Source organism: Thunnus thynnus, chromosome 15 (assembly GCF_963924715.1).
Source record: "Thunnus thynnus chromosome 15, fThuThy2.1, whole genome shotgun sequence".
In the NCBI taxonomy this organism is placed as follows: Eukaryota; Metazoa; Chordata; class Actinopteri; order Scombriformes; family Scombridae; genus Thunnus; species Thunnus thynnus.
The window spans coordinates 19,759,443-19,773,024 of record NC_089531.1 but is presented as its reverse complement, the minus strand read 5'-3'; the positions used below and the strand labels follow the sequence as shown (position 1 = coordinate 19,773,024).

The 13,582-nt window shown below is 39.3% G+C and overlaps 1 protein-coding gene across 1 annotated transcript; it reads right to left on the bottom strand.

The window, feature by feature from the left end:
- Nucleotides 1–87: 87 nt before the first annotated feature.
- On the bottom strand, nucleotides 88–10,721 carry casd1 (CAS1 domain containing 1). Its single transcript, XM_067611219.1, has 18 exons — nucleotides 10,294–10,721; nucleotides 9,056–9,152; nucleotides 8,612–8,732; nucleotides 7,636–7,680; nucleotides 7,471–7,533; nucleotides 7,325–7,369; nucleotides 7,087–7,210; nucleotides 6,426–6,640; nucleotides 5,903–6,319; nucleotides 5,556–5,645; nucleotides 5,331–5,450; nucleotides 4,953–5,109; nucleotides 4,691–4,770; nucleotides 4,217–4,318; nucleotides 3,964–4,104; nucleotides 3,438–3,515; nucleotides 2,881–2,973; nucleotides 88–2,552 (listed from the first exon to the last, which is right to left on the bottom strand). Exons 1-18 carry the CDS (start codon nucleotides 10,559–10,561, stop codon nucleotides 2,283–2,285), a joined length of 2,526 nt encoding a protein of 841 aa, XP_067467320.1. The 5' UTR covers nucleotides 10,562–10,721; the 3' UTR covers nucleotides 88–2,282.
- Nucleotides 10,722–13,582: the final 2,861 nt, after the last annotated feature.

Here is a 13,582-nt window from a genome sequence, read left to right as displayed (position 1 = left end):
AATAATAAACATGACACTAATAATGTCTACATAACATGAAAGGTATGTTTTTGTCCAAAAAAGAAAAAGAAAAGCCACAACAGCACATTTTATGAAGGTATTATTAACAATGTATAATGGAATAAAGGCATTTATAAATAATGTGGATACATTTCACATTTTTAAGACATCACAAAATATTTACATATAACATATTTCAGAGGCCCTGCACAGGGGTATAAATAGTTGTTGCTTTTACATGACCGAAAAGATCTATTAAGGCCTGAAACAAATACCAAATGTATAACCTTTGATCAGTAATAAGATGAGAAAGTGGATCAGTAAACTTTACACATCAAAGGAAATTGCAACATGGAAATGCCATTAGCGTCTACAAAATGAGGTGATGACTGGTTATAGAAATTACAAATTTACTTGGCTGTTCAGTTTGCGAACAAAACCTGAACTTTACATCATGAGATAAATGACAGAAATTGTTCCACTGTGAAGCTAAAATTAATTCTGTAAAGATGTTTTTGTGGACCCATGTTTTTTTTTTTTTTTCCTTTAAAGAGAAGCTACATCAGTTTGTAGAAAATGATTCACACCCTAATCTGTTAATATCCCATTACAGAGGAAATATGCAACTCAAAATTCATATGCAATAAAGCTCAGACCTTACAATATTATACTTTTTTGTATCTGCCAAGTAACCATAACAAAATATTTGATTTACCCAATGAAACTGTGCTTAAGTACAGAAACTCGTACCATGTTGAACTCTTGTGAAACACATCAAAGTGCTAATTGTACTTCAATGTCTGTGAGGATAAATAGTTAATAGTAGAGACATTACCCATTTGTCAACTGACAAAATATACAACATTTTCATTTAAGCAACTGTAATATGTCAGTCAGTGCTTTACCAAGTAGTCGTTTTTAAATGTCAGTGTGGCCCTGATACCAAGTACCCACGTATTGTGATCACAGTATTGACCAAAAAGTTTACTGGCTGTGACACCAAAGAGAGGATGCGTTTTGTAGCTGTTAGTTCTACTGTACAAGAGTATGTGCAACCCAGCGCGTTTTCTGTCGGAGCGCTACAAGGCATGACAAAAAGCACAGCGGAAGCATTGCTGTATAAAATAAGTCTCTCACTTTATCATACAAATATACACAGACTATGAAGTGACTGCTAATAGGACAGGTGGGCATCAGACTGTGAAAGGCTCAACCTCTGCAATGTGTCTCTTGAGGCAGGTAAAAAGTCTTTGAGATGCTGGGATGGGTACAAAAATGATCCTATGTAATACTTCCTTCACAAACAGCAGTCATGGGCGCAAAGTATAAAATAAAGCCAAAAGAATGTATAAAATATAAGCTTAATTTAAATCATTAAATACTGTACATATCACATAGAATTTCAGAGATACAGCAGGTGACCACGGAACTTTCAGCACAAGGCAAACATTTCTAAAATTACTCACAAAAAACATTAGCAAAAATATGTCGAAGGGTATTCCAACATTTTAACAATTGCACTCCAAATTTTAAATTTAGTCTTGACAGTTTTTGATCACCCAAGCCAGTTGTTGGTCCATATTTTGCATATTTAGATATCTAATACTATTTCAAAGTCACCAGAAATACTGTACAAAGTAATGTTGATAATAAAATGCAGCACACTTGAACATTTTGTTGTAAATGAGTAGATATCTGAATATGTCGCTTATGGATCCACCTGTGTGAAAACACCTTCAACTGCTACTGCCATGTGGACGGAGTGTGTGCTTAGTGTTCCCTCCCAGAGTGAAGAAATGACAGCAAGTACTGTGACTAAATTAACGTCTTACTAGTGTGTTTGGCTGGGAAGAAGCAACGTTGCAAAAAATTCACACAGCAAGTATGAGGTCTCAAAATGAGAGGACCCTCTATTTGTTTTAAATAAAACTCCAAGTCCCAGTTTCCCCTCTGCTCTTCTAATTCCGATAATGTAAACGTTTTGAGCATTTTGTTCTTTTTTTCCTCTCTTGCAATTTGCACTTGGCCCCGAAAAAGGAGCGAGTTCCACTTTTTGGGCATTTTTCTTCAGTGTGCGACTTTCACAGCAGTCAAAAAGTACAGTCTGCTCAAACATGGCCAGCAGGGAGACACTGTCCTCCCACAGGTTGATGTGCTGTCACTCAACACTTGTGACCAGTAGCCTCAAAACAACGGGCGTGCTCCTGGCTTGGATCTGCACTGCACCTCAAACTCAGCGGGGGGCTTGGCGAGTCTGCTGTGCCCCCGACGAGAGGTTTCTATCAGGCACCGGGTGTGTGCTTGCTGCTCCTGGCCAGCAGCAGTACAACCAGACTGAAGAGTCCCATGGCCGCCAGTCTCTTCAGCAGGGCGACGCTCTCCTTGGGGATGACCACCTGGGCCAGGTCATTGGTGATGAGGGAAATCTCATGAGCTACACAAACAAAGATGAAGGTGCTGACCATGATGTTAAGCGATGGGTTCCCTGGTATCAGGACCAAAATTCCCTTGGTGTCTGCAGCCAGCCAGATGTGGTACTGGCAAATGAACAGCTGGGGGAGACAAACAGTGCATGTTAAATAGTGGTGGATCATGCAATGTAATACTTCAATACTATTGCCTCCAAGGAGCTAAAGAACAGCAGATACAAAGCTGGGAAGGACTGTCAGTTACTTTCTGATTATTATGTGCAATTACACTTACATTATTCCTGTTATTTTATTAGTCCTGCTTCCTTGTGTTATTATTATGTTTACTCATTTATTTTACTGTTTAATGGTACCTTTTGCATAGCATTTCAACAGGGGTTATATGAATAAACTTTACTGTTATTATTATTATTACCATATCATTGTAACTATCTTGCCGGGTCTGTCTTACCTCCAAGGAGATCTTTCCGAACCATGCAAAGAATGAGCTATAAATAGAGCGGGCGTAGCCAGGAATGTTCCTGATTAGAATGAAGGCCAAAATCTGTGGACAAGAGAGCAAAGACATTTCTAAGAGTCAAAGCATGAAGACGAACCGGTCTTGGCATGAGATTTGTATCATTTAAAGTTGCAGTCCCGAAGCTGAGAAGTTGTAAACTCTGAGATTAGAATGATACATATTCACTGTGTGTAATCTTGGCCCAGTGTGAACTCGGATCTAGATAATGCCAGTACTATATTTACCCATGAAAGAAGGCAACTCACTTCTTATTACACTCGTATTATTATCCTGCCATGTCATAAGGATATGTGGCGGATACGGAATAATTTATCGGGCAATAAATTAGACAATTTTCAAACAGGACGGTTATCTCTGACTCTGAGGAGACATGTTTGCTGTAAAACCCTACATCGTCTGATAACAGTACATATACAGAAAGAGAGAGGGAGAGAATCAAGAGAAAACCTGGAAAAAGAGAGATAGTGAAGGACAAAAGAAGACTGTACCTGCACCACAGAGATGTATGGATGCATCTCGTTGCACTCTGTTTTGTTTTTGCAGCTGCTGGCCCATATTGAGTAAGTCTAAATTGATGGGGGAAAAAGAAGTTGAGTAACTGGTTTGAAGTTGAGTAACCGGTTTTAATTGTCAGTTTCAACAAAGACAAGGAACTGGTAGACTTGATTAGCCCAACATAGTTGCTGTAACTCCCAACTGCTTCGGTGAAGTCAACAAAAGACAGAGAGCTGTCTCAGGGCTACACAATATATGTATTTATGCTATCTGGCAGGCATTATGCATGTGAGATGAAAAGATTAAAGCAGGCTGACATTTTGATTGTTATGTCACAATACTGAGCTCAAGTTAAAGTCTGCAAACCTGTCTCAATACAAACAAGACCTGTATTTTGTGAATAAAGGCATAGCGAGGAGAAGATTGTGGTTACAAAGCTACAGCTACAAAGTGCGGGCATCCCTGTAAATACACATCCCGCCTTCTGTAACCATTCCCTCCTAGTATGAAGAGTCTTACTATGAAGGAGATGACAGAGAGGAAGAGTAGCAAGTTGGAAATCTTGGCAGAGAAGAGAGCCTCTCCTTTGCCCTCCGACAGCACCTGGCGCTTCTGAAGCACCAGATAGATGAAGGCAAATAACATGCCGTGTATCACCGCCTGCAACAGAACATAAATTAAAACTATTTCAGAGAGTTATTGTAAATGTTTAAAGACTGCGTTCATGCAAATACCGACTACAAAACTTGCGTGCGAAACTTATTTGACTTACAAATCGGTCCAGCTTCCATCTGAACCACCACTCGTGGACGCTTCCATTCAATTCAAAAAGCTTGGAGATGGGCCAGACGGAGAAGATACTCTCAAAGAAACCCTGGAATCACAAAGCCAAAATATGAATATCACATAAGCAGGGTTTCACACAAGGACCAAATCATGAATATGAGTAAAAACTATGACAACATATTTCAGTGGTTCTCAAAATAGGGACTCACAAATTATGTACCATAACAACATCTGTTATTGGATGAATTTTAACATATATTCATTAATTCTGTTTCATTTGGGCTAAAAAGCAGAAATGTGATCCGATACATTCTTGAATTTAAAAGTATGCTACACTTTCTTTCAAATTTGAGAGCCAATCTGAGATCTTAGATTTTGCTGTGTAAAGAAGACATGACTAAATAAAATATAGACTTTTACATTGTGACTGGTAGGATGAAAACATTTTAAATTTGCTCACCTGTGAATAAGCAAAGAAGCAGATAAACAGCAGGAGTCCCAGTAACTTCGCCAAGACCCCAAGGTGCCATATACCACTAGCTGTTCAGAAAAAAAAACAAGACTTCAGTGAGCAAACACGTTTTTCTAAATGCAACTCTGATGCTGACATTTATGACAGGTATCGCATTTATTGTGTAGCGTGAGTCGTGTGTATTGATTCACACAGGGCAGGGCGTGTGAGTGAGTGAAACAAATACAGCTGTGTTAGATATGACACCTACTGTTTGCTCTCTTCTGGAGAATCTGAGGCCACAAAGCCAGCGTGGCGTAGATGATGACAAACCAGAAGGTGACTAATGGGACAAAGTAATAGAACTGGTATTGTCTGTCCATTACCACACACAGAACCAAGACCAAGAAGTTCAGACGAAAAAGCACCTGAAGTGGAAAACACACAAACATAAACACACAGATCAATCAATAATGTGTGTTATTATTAATAATATGATGGTTTTCTGGCCAATTACATTTTATCCCATGCAGAAAGTATTAATAGAACATTAGTAGCCTTAATAACACGTTACTCCAGGGTAATAATTCAAATGCTTCTTGCATTTAGACTTTTATAATGGTTAATATATAACTGACTGTACCCTCACCTGGCACACTCTATACAGTCCAAAGTCTCCTTTGAGCCAGAAAAAGGAAAAGTGTCCATAGCCAGTCTGAAAAAGGTACGCTGCCACCAGCACACGCACATGCATGTACACTGGAATGAACTGAAAGAGAGAAAAAAAAAAAAATCATGTATGCTTTTAAATCAAACATACGCTGGAGCAGGTTACTCCTACATGGGTGTGTAGAAGGACATATTTAGGACTCACAGCGCTGGCTCCAGATATGTGATAGATAAGTATGACGAGCTGCATCCAGCCCTTCCACTCATCTGTTTGTTCTCGGTTGAGTAATTTGGTCTGTTTGAAAAAAGAGATAAGACTCAGAATGACTGTAAAAACATTTTGAATTAATTAATTATTAAACATAGCACGTTATTACTCAGTCCAACGAGCAGAGTAGTTAGATTAACCATTGACACCTAACAGTCAACTAAACTTGGCTGAGCTCGCCTTTCAACATACTTTATAACTATATATTCGGGACGTAAGAAGACGTGTTGAAGTAAGACTGTGCTGTTTAAATTTATAACTCACACTGAACAGCGCTGTCTTACCTCTTTGCTGTTCTCACTGTAGAACACCCCCAGGACAAATATATAGATGAGAGGGATGAAGAACGTGGAGTGTGTGTAGAACTTCTGCTCTTTCATGAACAAATCTGCTCTGTCACAAAGGTAGAAATATCCCATGATGATCCCCATCCTGCAGAGGGCCTGGAAAGGTGCCTTTTGGCCCAGGGGCACAGCTGCAGTCGCTGGCTTCTTCTCAAGACTCTCCACGTCTTGGGGAACAGGTCGGCGGTGGCGGTTGTTGCCAAGCACGTGGAGGACCAGAAAGACCACAGCCGAGCCCAGGAAGAAACACGCTGACAGTTTCTGGAGGAGGTTGGGGGGTGGCAACGTCTGGCAGCAGGAGCCGTCGATGGGCTTCAGCAGTTTGTTGCACACAGAGTTCATGAGGATCATGGCTCCCTGGCAGGACGGTTACACAGGGTGGTGAACAGGATGTAACATTCAATACAATAATGTGCTTAAAAAACAATCTGATTGCCACCAAATGAACATAAATCCTGCCTACCACATTCCTTGTGCTCTCAGGCAGGTGCAAACCGTCGTCCGACTGGGAGATAGTCTCCAGTGCAGCCTGGCGGGAAGCGGCCAGCAGCTTGACTCGGGACCTGCTGTTACGTTTACTGCTGTTAAGAGCATCCACCGCTGCTTCATTGTACAGATTTAACTGTTGGTTGGTGATCATCTTCCTGTTCTCACTCAACACTTCCTCATTTACTGGGTCTAGTGTGAAGTGTAAACAGGTAAAGAGGTTTAGTTGAGAGGCTGCATGTTTTTCCAAGATGATATTCACACAAAATTTTGCATTCATGGAGATCACTGTAGCATCTAAAATACCTTGGAAGAACACATTTTTTATGTTTTTATTTGACTTTCATTTGCTGAAGGACGTGTTGAATTTTAGCAACTAGGCAGTGAAAATGTGATGTAATTCAAGTGTAACCAAAACAAGGCATTTGTTGATGTAAAAGGACTTGGAATGTATGAACGCTTTGGAATAAATGCTTTGAACCATCAAGTCCCTCTAATGGCTGTCCCATGTGACTAATCACATGAGAGATTAATCACTAGGGTGAAGGGAAAAGGCAGTAATACTTTACCGACCTAACTGAGATGACAGATCATAATAAACTCTTATGCTAGGGTCTTCTACTGGAAGCTGAGCCTACCTTGCAGGACCCAGTAGACCTCTCCGTGGTCAGCCAGCCTCTCCAGAGGAACAGCAATAGCTGTCAGGTTGACTTTGTACTGCTGCAGGGCCTCGCTGCTGCCACTGTGCAACTTGATGGACCACTGTGGTAAATGGATAAAGAGATGAAATTAAGATTGATATTACTTAGCCACCACCTTGTTTTTGTCTGTATTGAAATGTGCAAGCATTGCTAAGCGCTCGTTTGCACAGCTTACCGTGGCGGCTCCAAGGATGACAACATCGGGCTTTGTTGAAGTTTCCTGCAACACATTACAGAAGTTGCAGTTACATTTGCAAAACCACATCCAGTTTCTAAAACCTGCTCGACTTGTTGATAACAGAACTTAACATCTATACTTACGTATGTCCATGACATCAAGCGCTCTTTCATTGAATTATTTGCCTCTGGGTGCCACATAAAGTCCTAAACACAAAGTGGACGTAGATGTTTTTAACTTTTATCTAAGTATGTTTTTTTTACAGACTCAGAACAGGAGATAAAAAAACACATTCAGAAATAGCTTACCACTTTAAAAGAGGAGCTCTCATCTTCAAAGGAAATGTCCTTGTGCTTCACACATTACATGCAGACAGACAGAGAGAGAATCTGTTAGGCAAATAGTGTTCCTTTTTTCCATGATTAAGATCGGAGCAATATACAGTTTTTACGACTGCTGCGTAACTGACACACATTCTACCACATTTTTTGTTGACGAGTTCTTGTGCAAACCACTTAAAAATGTTGTTGCAGTCATTTCTAAAGCTACCTATTTCCAAGACCTCCATAATAAATAGCTAACAACTAAACATAGTAACAACTGATTAACTATTAATTAATTAGAGATGCCAGAGGAAAAAGAGCTCAGTGGGGCTATTTCTCACATTAAGGCCATGAGTTTAAATTGGTAGGATTTAGAGCAGAAAGTAGCAGTAAACTGATGATAAACGATGCAATATTTTTAGATTCATCTATGTAAATGACAGTGATTGATTAGTCAGGCCTACATTTTGAAGGTTAGCATTCTGGTAAATAATGAAGAGGACTGTCACCTGAACTTTTTCCATCAGAAAATGTTCAAGGCTAAATCCTCAATCAGTCAAAATCAACTGAGGAAGTGTACAGGAAAAACTTTTTTCATGGGACAACACAAGCAGCTCTGCCTCTATACAGCTGTTGTGAGTGACAGCTCCTAAACAGATGAGCCAGAATGTAGTAATAAATGTAGTTTAAAAAGCAGAAAGATTGATTTTTATCATTATCCCTGGTCCAATCATTTTGATCAGATTATGTTAGCTTATAGACTGCTCAGCACACAAGAACAGAGAGTGAATGGAGGAACATCTGAGAGACAAATTAGGGTCTTTTTGGTATACAGCTATGTTTCACATCCTTAAATCGGCATGCTGTGCACCATTACTACTACAGCTGTTGTTCCAAAACTCTGCTAAAACAATTTCCTGAGAAAAACCTTGGGTTTACATGGTGCTGGTTCCTACCATACCTTGTTTCCATCTTCTCTTTGCCCAGGGTCAATAATTTTGATGAAGGAGTAAAATAGCTGCCTGATTCTTGAATCGCCAACAAAGGCCACCCGCTTTTCAGCAAGGCAAGTTTGGGCTTCACTGTAAGACAAAAATAACAGTGAGGAATCTGAAAGCCGTACATCATAACAACTGCAGATGGAAATTATTTATGTGGTGGGGTGGTTCATTGTGTTCTACAACCTAATTAAAAGTGGATCTTATTACACATAATCTGTCCATGTGATATTATCTTCTCAGTTGGTTATTTGGCTCATAAATTACCCATCCACCCTTACAGACACATGCACACACATACAGAAACAGACACACACACACACACACACCTCATCTATTGCTGCTACACACTTGGCTCTTTGTCTCAAATGTACATAGAGTAACCCTGCACAGTTTGTGTGACTCACATGCTTTTGTATTTGTGCATCATGCAGCCATACGGCTGCCATACATTCTCCCCCAAGTAACGTCCTCTGGATAGCAGCCATTCACATGAGTCTCCGCCTGGAGGCAAGACACAGAGAACCTACTAGTGAGACCAAACGGGAAACACCACTCCTTCTTTCACTTACAGTTTCTATATAACTATGGCTGAAACCTGCTGTCTCAATGGTGCCCTGACATTTCACTCTGTCGTGTCAAAGGACTTGAATACAATACAGGCCTCTGCTAGGGGCCACAGTACAAAATGAAGCCATCAGCAATTTAGCTCTACCATAAATCTCTCCAGCTATTCATTTGTGTGCAAAATGAATAGAGCCATCTGCAATTGAATCAATCCATAGAAACTGGCGAACATGAAGGGTCTGCAGGCTGGCGAGAGACGTGGGCATTTAGTGTCATCGCCAGCCAGAGCAGCTGCTCTCTGTGTGTACACAGAGATCTCTGGTTCCTATCCCTTTTCATGAACAAAGTCCACTCTATGCGACCCAGCTGGGAGGTGGATGTATGCCATGGTAATATTGCTTTATATTCCAACTCTGGGCTTTGTGCCATCGCTGGCATTGTCAGTCCTGGGGTGTGGGACAAAGTGAGAGTACCTGAAAAAATTGAGTGTGTCTTGAAGAGCACAGCTGCTTATTTTTGCCCGATGTGCCTATGCAAACTTGTAAAAGAGCTGAGTTGCTACACTGCTGTTCAAAACCACTAATGTTAAGCTGTTTCGTTAGCTTAACTAACGTACAGCACGTATCTGACATGCGTTATTGACAGCTGCAAGTTTATTAAATATTAACAGTGCTGGCGATTTAAATAGCCATGGTCCTCCAATACTTAAAATGCTGCTCTGTCAATTGTTAGTTAGCTACATCAACCTACATACGGCTTCTCCAGCAAAAACCAAGCGTGTGCTGACAGGAGCATGTAAACACAGCTAAATGCAGAGTTAGCTTTACTCAGCTAGCCACAAAGCCGACTTAAGTTCATGCTGCTACCAGTATTGAATTTAATCTTATGCTATCATCTATCTGCTTTATGTACGGCTTGCAACATGTGTGTCTCGCCTTTTAAAAGCAGCATCGGATAAGGGTACTGTTGCCCCATCCGCAAAGAGAAGCCACTCGTAGTCACAAACAGCTAGCTATCTACTGTTAGCGTTTCCCTGGTTTACATCAACAGTAACGGTAACAAACGGGAGACCACTTACCTCCATAGTACCGCGAAGCTGTGTGAAACACGACGAGTAAAATAACGACTACCAACGATATTAATTTGGCATTTTTAATAGTAAAATGTTGATTTATTTCGCGTTTGCCCAGGCTATAGGCCAGGACCGCCATCTTTGCTCCTCCATGACAACAGGCAGCTGTACGGTCTGGCGGCGGCGCTCCTCCCGGTGCACCATCTGCCGGCTCTGCTGCATGCCGCGCCGCCGCCGCTGCCGCTGCCGCCGCCGCCTCCTCCTCCTTCTCCATCACCGGCAGGCAGGCGCAGCTTAAAATAAGGCCAAGAGTGTCTCACGTTCAAATAAACCCAATGACAGTCCTGTAGGATAATTTCTCTTATTAAAGTGAAGTTCTGCGTTTCAATCAAGGAAGCAGGAGGAATGTAGGCGGAATGTAGTTGTACTTTTCTTTTAAAGTGAGAGATAGGTGTGGCTTACCTAGTGCGGGGGTGTGTGGGTGTCGCTTTGTGTTGTTTTAAGTTGCTTGTTTTACCTTTTACAGGTGGGGCCCTTGTGGAATTTATATAACTTATATCATTTGCTATTTGTAAGTAAGTATGTGTATGTAACTATGTGCCTTCTGTTTTTATTGTCTAACTCAAAACTAACCCTTTGCCAGGAACCTTTAGCACCGTTTAGGAGTCATATAACCTACTGTGTTTGAATATTATATGATGTGCTAAGTTGTTTATTCACTGAGATGCATGACAATGAGTTGCACTTTGTTTTGTGTAATCTGTGTGTAGGGTGCACTGTGCACTGTGCTCTGTGCTGTGTGATATGTGTGTGTCCCAGTTGAGCTCTGACTACACTCTCACTTGATGCTCAAACACTTTATAACATATCTTGGTCAGACCTTTAAAGCATCAAAGATATCTGACATGGCTTTGGGTGTCAGCAACATACTGTTATCCCCTGCCCATGCTCTTTAAATGGCTGGGACACTTTTTGAAGACTATCTCTTAACTCTGCACTCTGCTGTCAAATTATTTACACACCCTTAGCTGCTTGATTTATATACGTTCAGCTGGGTGTGACAGGCAGACACCTCCTTGTCTCACAACTATTGTTTGAGATTTATGCGTGCAAATGTTCTTTGTAATGTCAGAGCTGAATGATGGCTATATTGACGTCTCTATTGTGCAAACATACAGCATGCTTTTATAAAAGGCCGAGGATGTCCACACAAATATGCAACCTGTTTAGCTAATGCTAAACAGGTTGCCCTTGATTTACAGGTTTGAGCTGTAAATCAGCAGGTTTAGATTCTGTCAGAGCTGGAGGTAAATTATACTGCTGAAAAATTTTCTAAGTATTTGCTTTCTGTTATTGTTGTTACACTCAAAAAAGTTGTGCTTTTGGTTGTGGACTGTGTTATCATCTCATTAAATATTTGATTGCAAAAATATGTATATATTTATAGCCAAGCAATGTCTATTGTGAGCTGCTACAGCCATGCAAGGGCCATATGGCCTCCTAACTGGCAAAAATCACAGACCAATTCACAGACTTCACATTGTACAAAATGCAGCAGCCAGACATTTGATACAAACCAAGAAAACAGACCATATTACTCCTGCTTTAATGTCTTTACGCTGGCTGCCAGTTGGTTTTAGAAATGATTTTAAGATTATAGCATTTGAAGCACTTCATGGCTTGCCCCCAGATTACATCTCAGAGCTACTTTCCCCTTATCAACCTGCATGCAGTTTGAGAACTGTGCCTAATGCAAGGTTGAGGGTTAAAGGAGACAGAGCCTTTTCTGTCAGGGCACCATTATGGAGCAACCTGCCTGAGAATCTCACACTTGCAAATTCAGTATCTTCTTTGAAGTTGCTTTTGAAAACTCACTTTTATCACAAGGCTTTCTTATAATCTTTATTTATTGATTTGTTTTATATGTAGATAGTCATTTATTTTATAATTGTTTTATTGATATATATGTGGGAATGTGTGTGTATCTGGCATTGTATTCTATCTTTTGTTCTTTTTTATCTCTGCCTTGTAAAATATTGTGATTGCTTGTTTTGATAAATGCTATATAAATAAACTTTATATTATTATTATTATTATTATTATTATTATTATTATTATTATTATTATTATTATATTCACAAAACTCATGAGTTAGGAGAAACTCCTAAGAATAAGGGAGCGTGTCAGTCCTAACTTTAGCACTCCTTAAGTTTTTTGTATAAGTAATTCATAAAAAATGTCAGGGCTAAAAGTGGGTTTTTTGTATGAGAGAAGTTAGAGGCAGTCCCACACTCTGGTGATGCAATATGTTGCTCACAATCAGATAAATGCTGCAGGTATATTTACCTCATCATGTCAGTGTTGTGAAAATGTTTGCACATTTCTACACTACTTGGACATAGCTGGCCGATTTATGGATTGCCTGTAGAATATGTGCTAGTTGTTGAATTACCCCAAAAAATGAGTTACTCAATCAACAAATCAATGTTTATCTATCAGATTTAATGTAGTTTAATTTAATTGATTTCATTTTTAATTTGATATTTAAAATGAAAAAATGATTTCATTTTTTAATGTGATTTAATTTCTCATTTTGATTTTATTAAATCGTTTTTTTTTTTAGTTTTTCTTAACATTTTATACAATTTTTAATTTAATTTGAATATGTGTCCATATAAAGTCCACAGTAGAGACAGTTGATTTTATAATTTAATTTCATGTAATGTATTTAATTTTTTTGTTATATTATTTTGCTATTTTTAATGCAATTTTTATGTTTTTTTCAATTTAATATGATTTAATGATATTGCTTAGATGGATTAATTTTAATAGAATGTACATTATAATTTACATGTATTTAATTGAATTGTATTTTATTTTCAAATTTTTATTTAAATTTAATTTATAATTTGAAATGATTTAGTTCTTTTAAATACATTTATTCAGTCTAATATAACTCTTTGCCAGCAATGTTTAGCACTATTTAGTGTTTACTGTGTTTGAATGACTTATATAATGTACTGAGTTGTTTATTCACTGAGATGCTTGCACTTTGTTTTGTGTAATCTGTGTGTGGGGTGCACTGTGCACTGTGCTCTGTGCCTTGTGATATATGTGTGTGTGTGTTTGTGTGACCCAGTTGAGCTCTGAATACACTCTCACCTGATGCTCCAACACTTTACAACATATCTTTGTTAGACCTTTAAAGCATCAAAGATATCCGACATGTCTCTGGGTGTCAGTAGCATACTGTATCCCCTGTTCTTGTTCTGTAAATATGCTGGGACAATTTTTG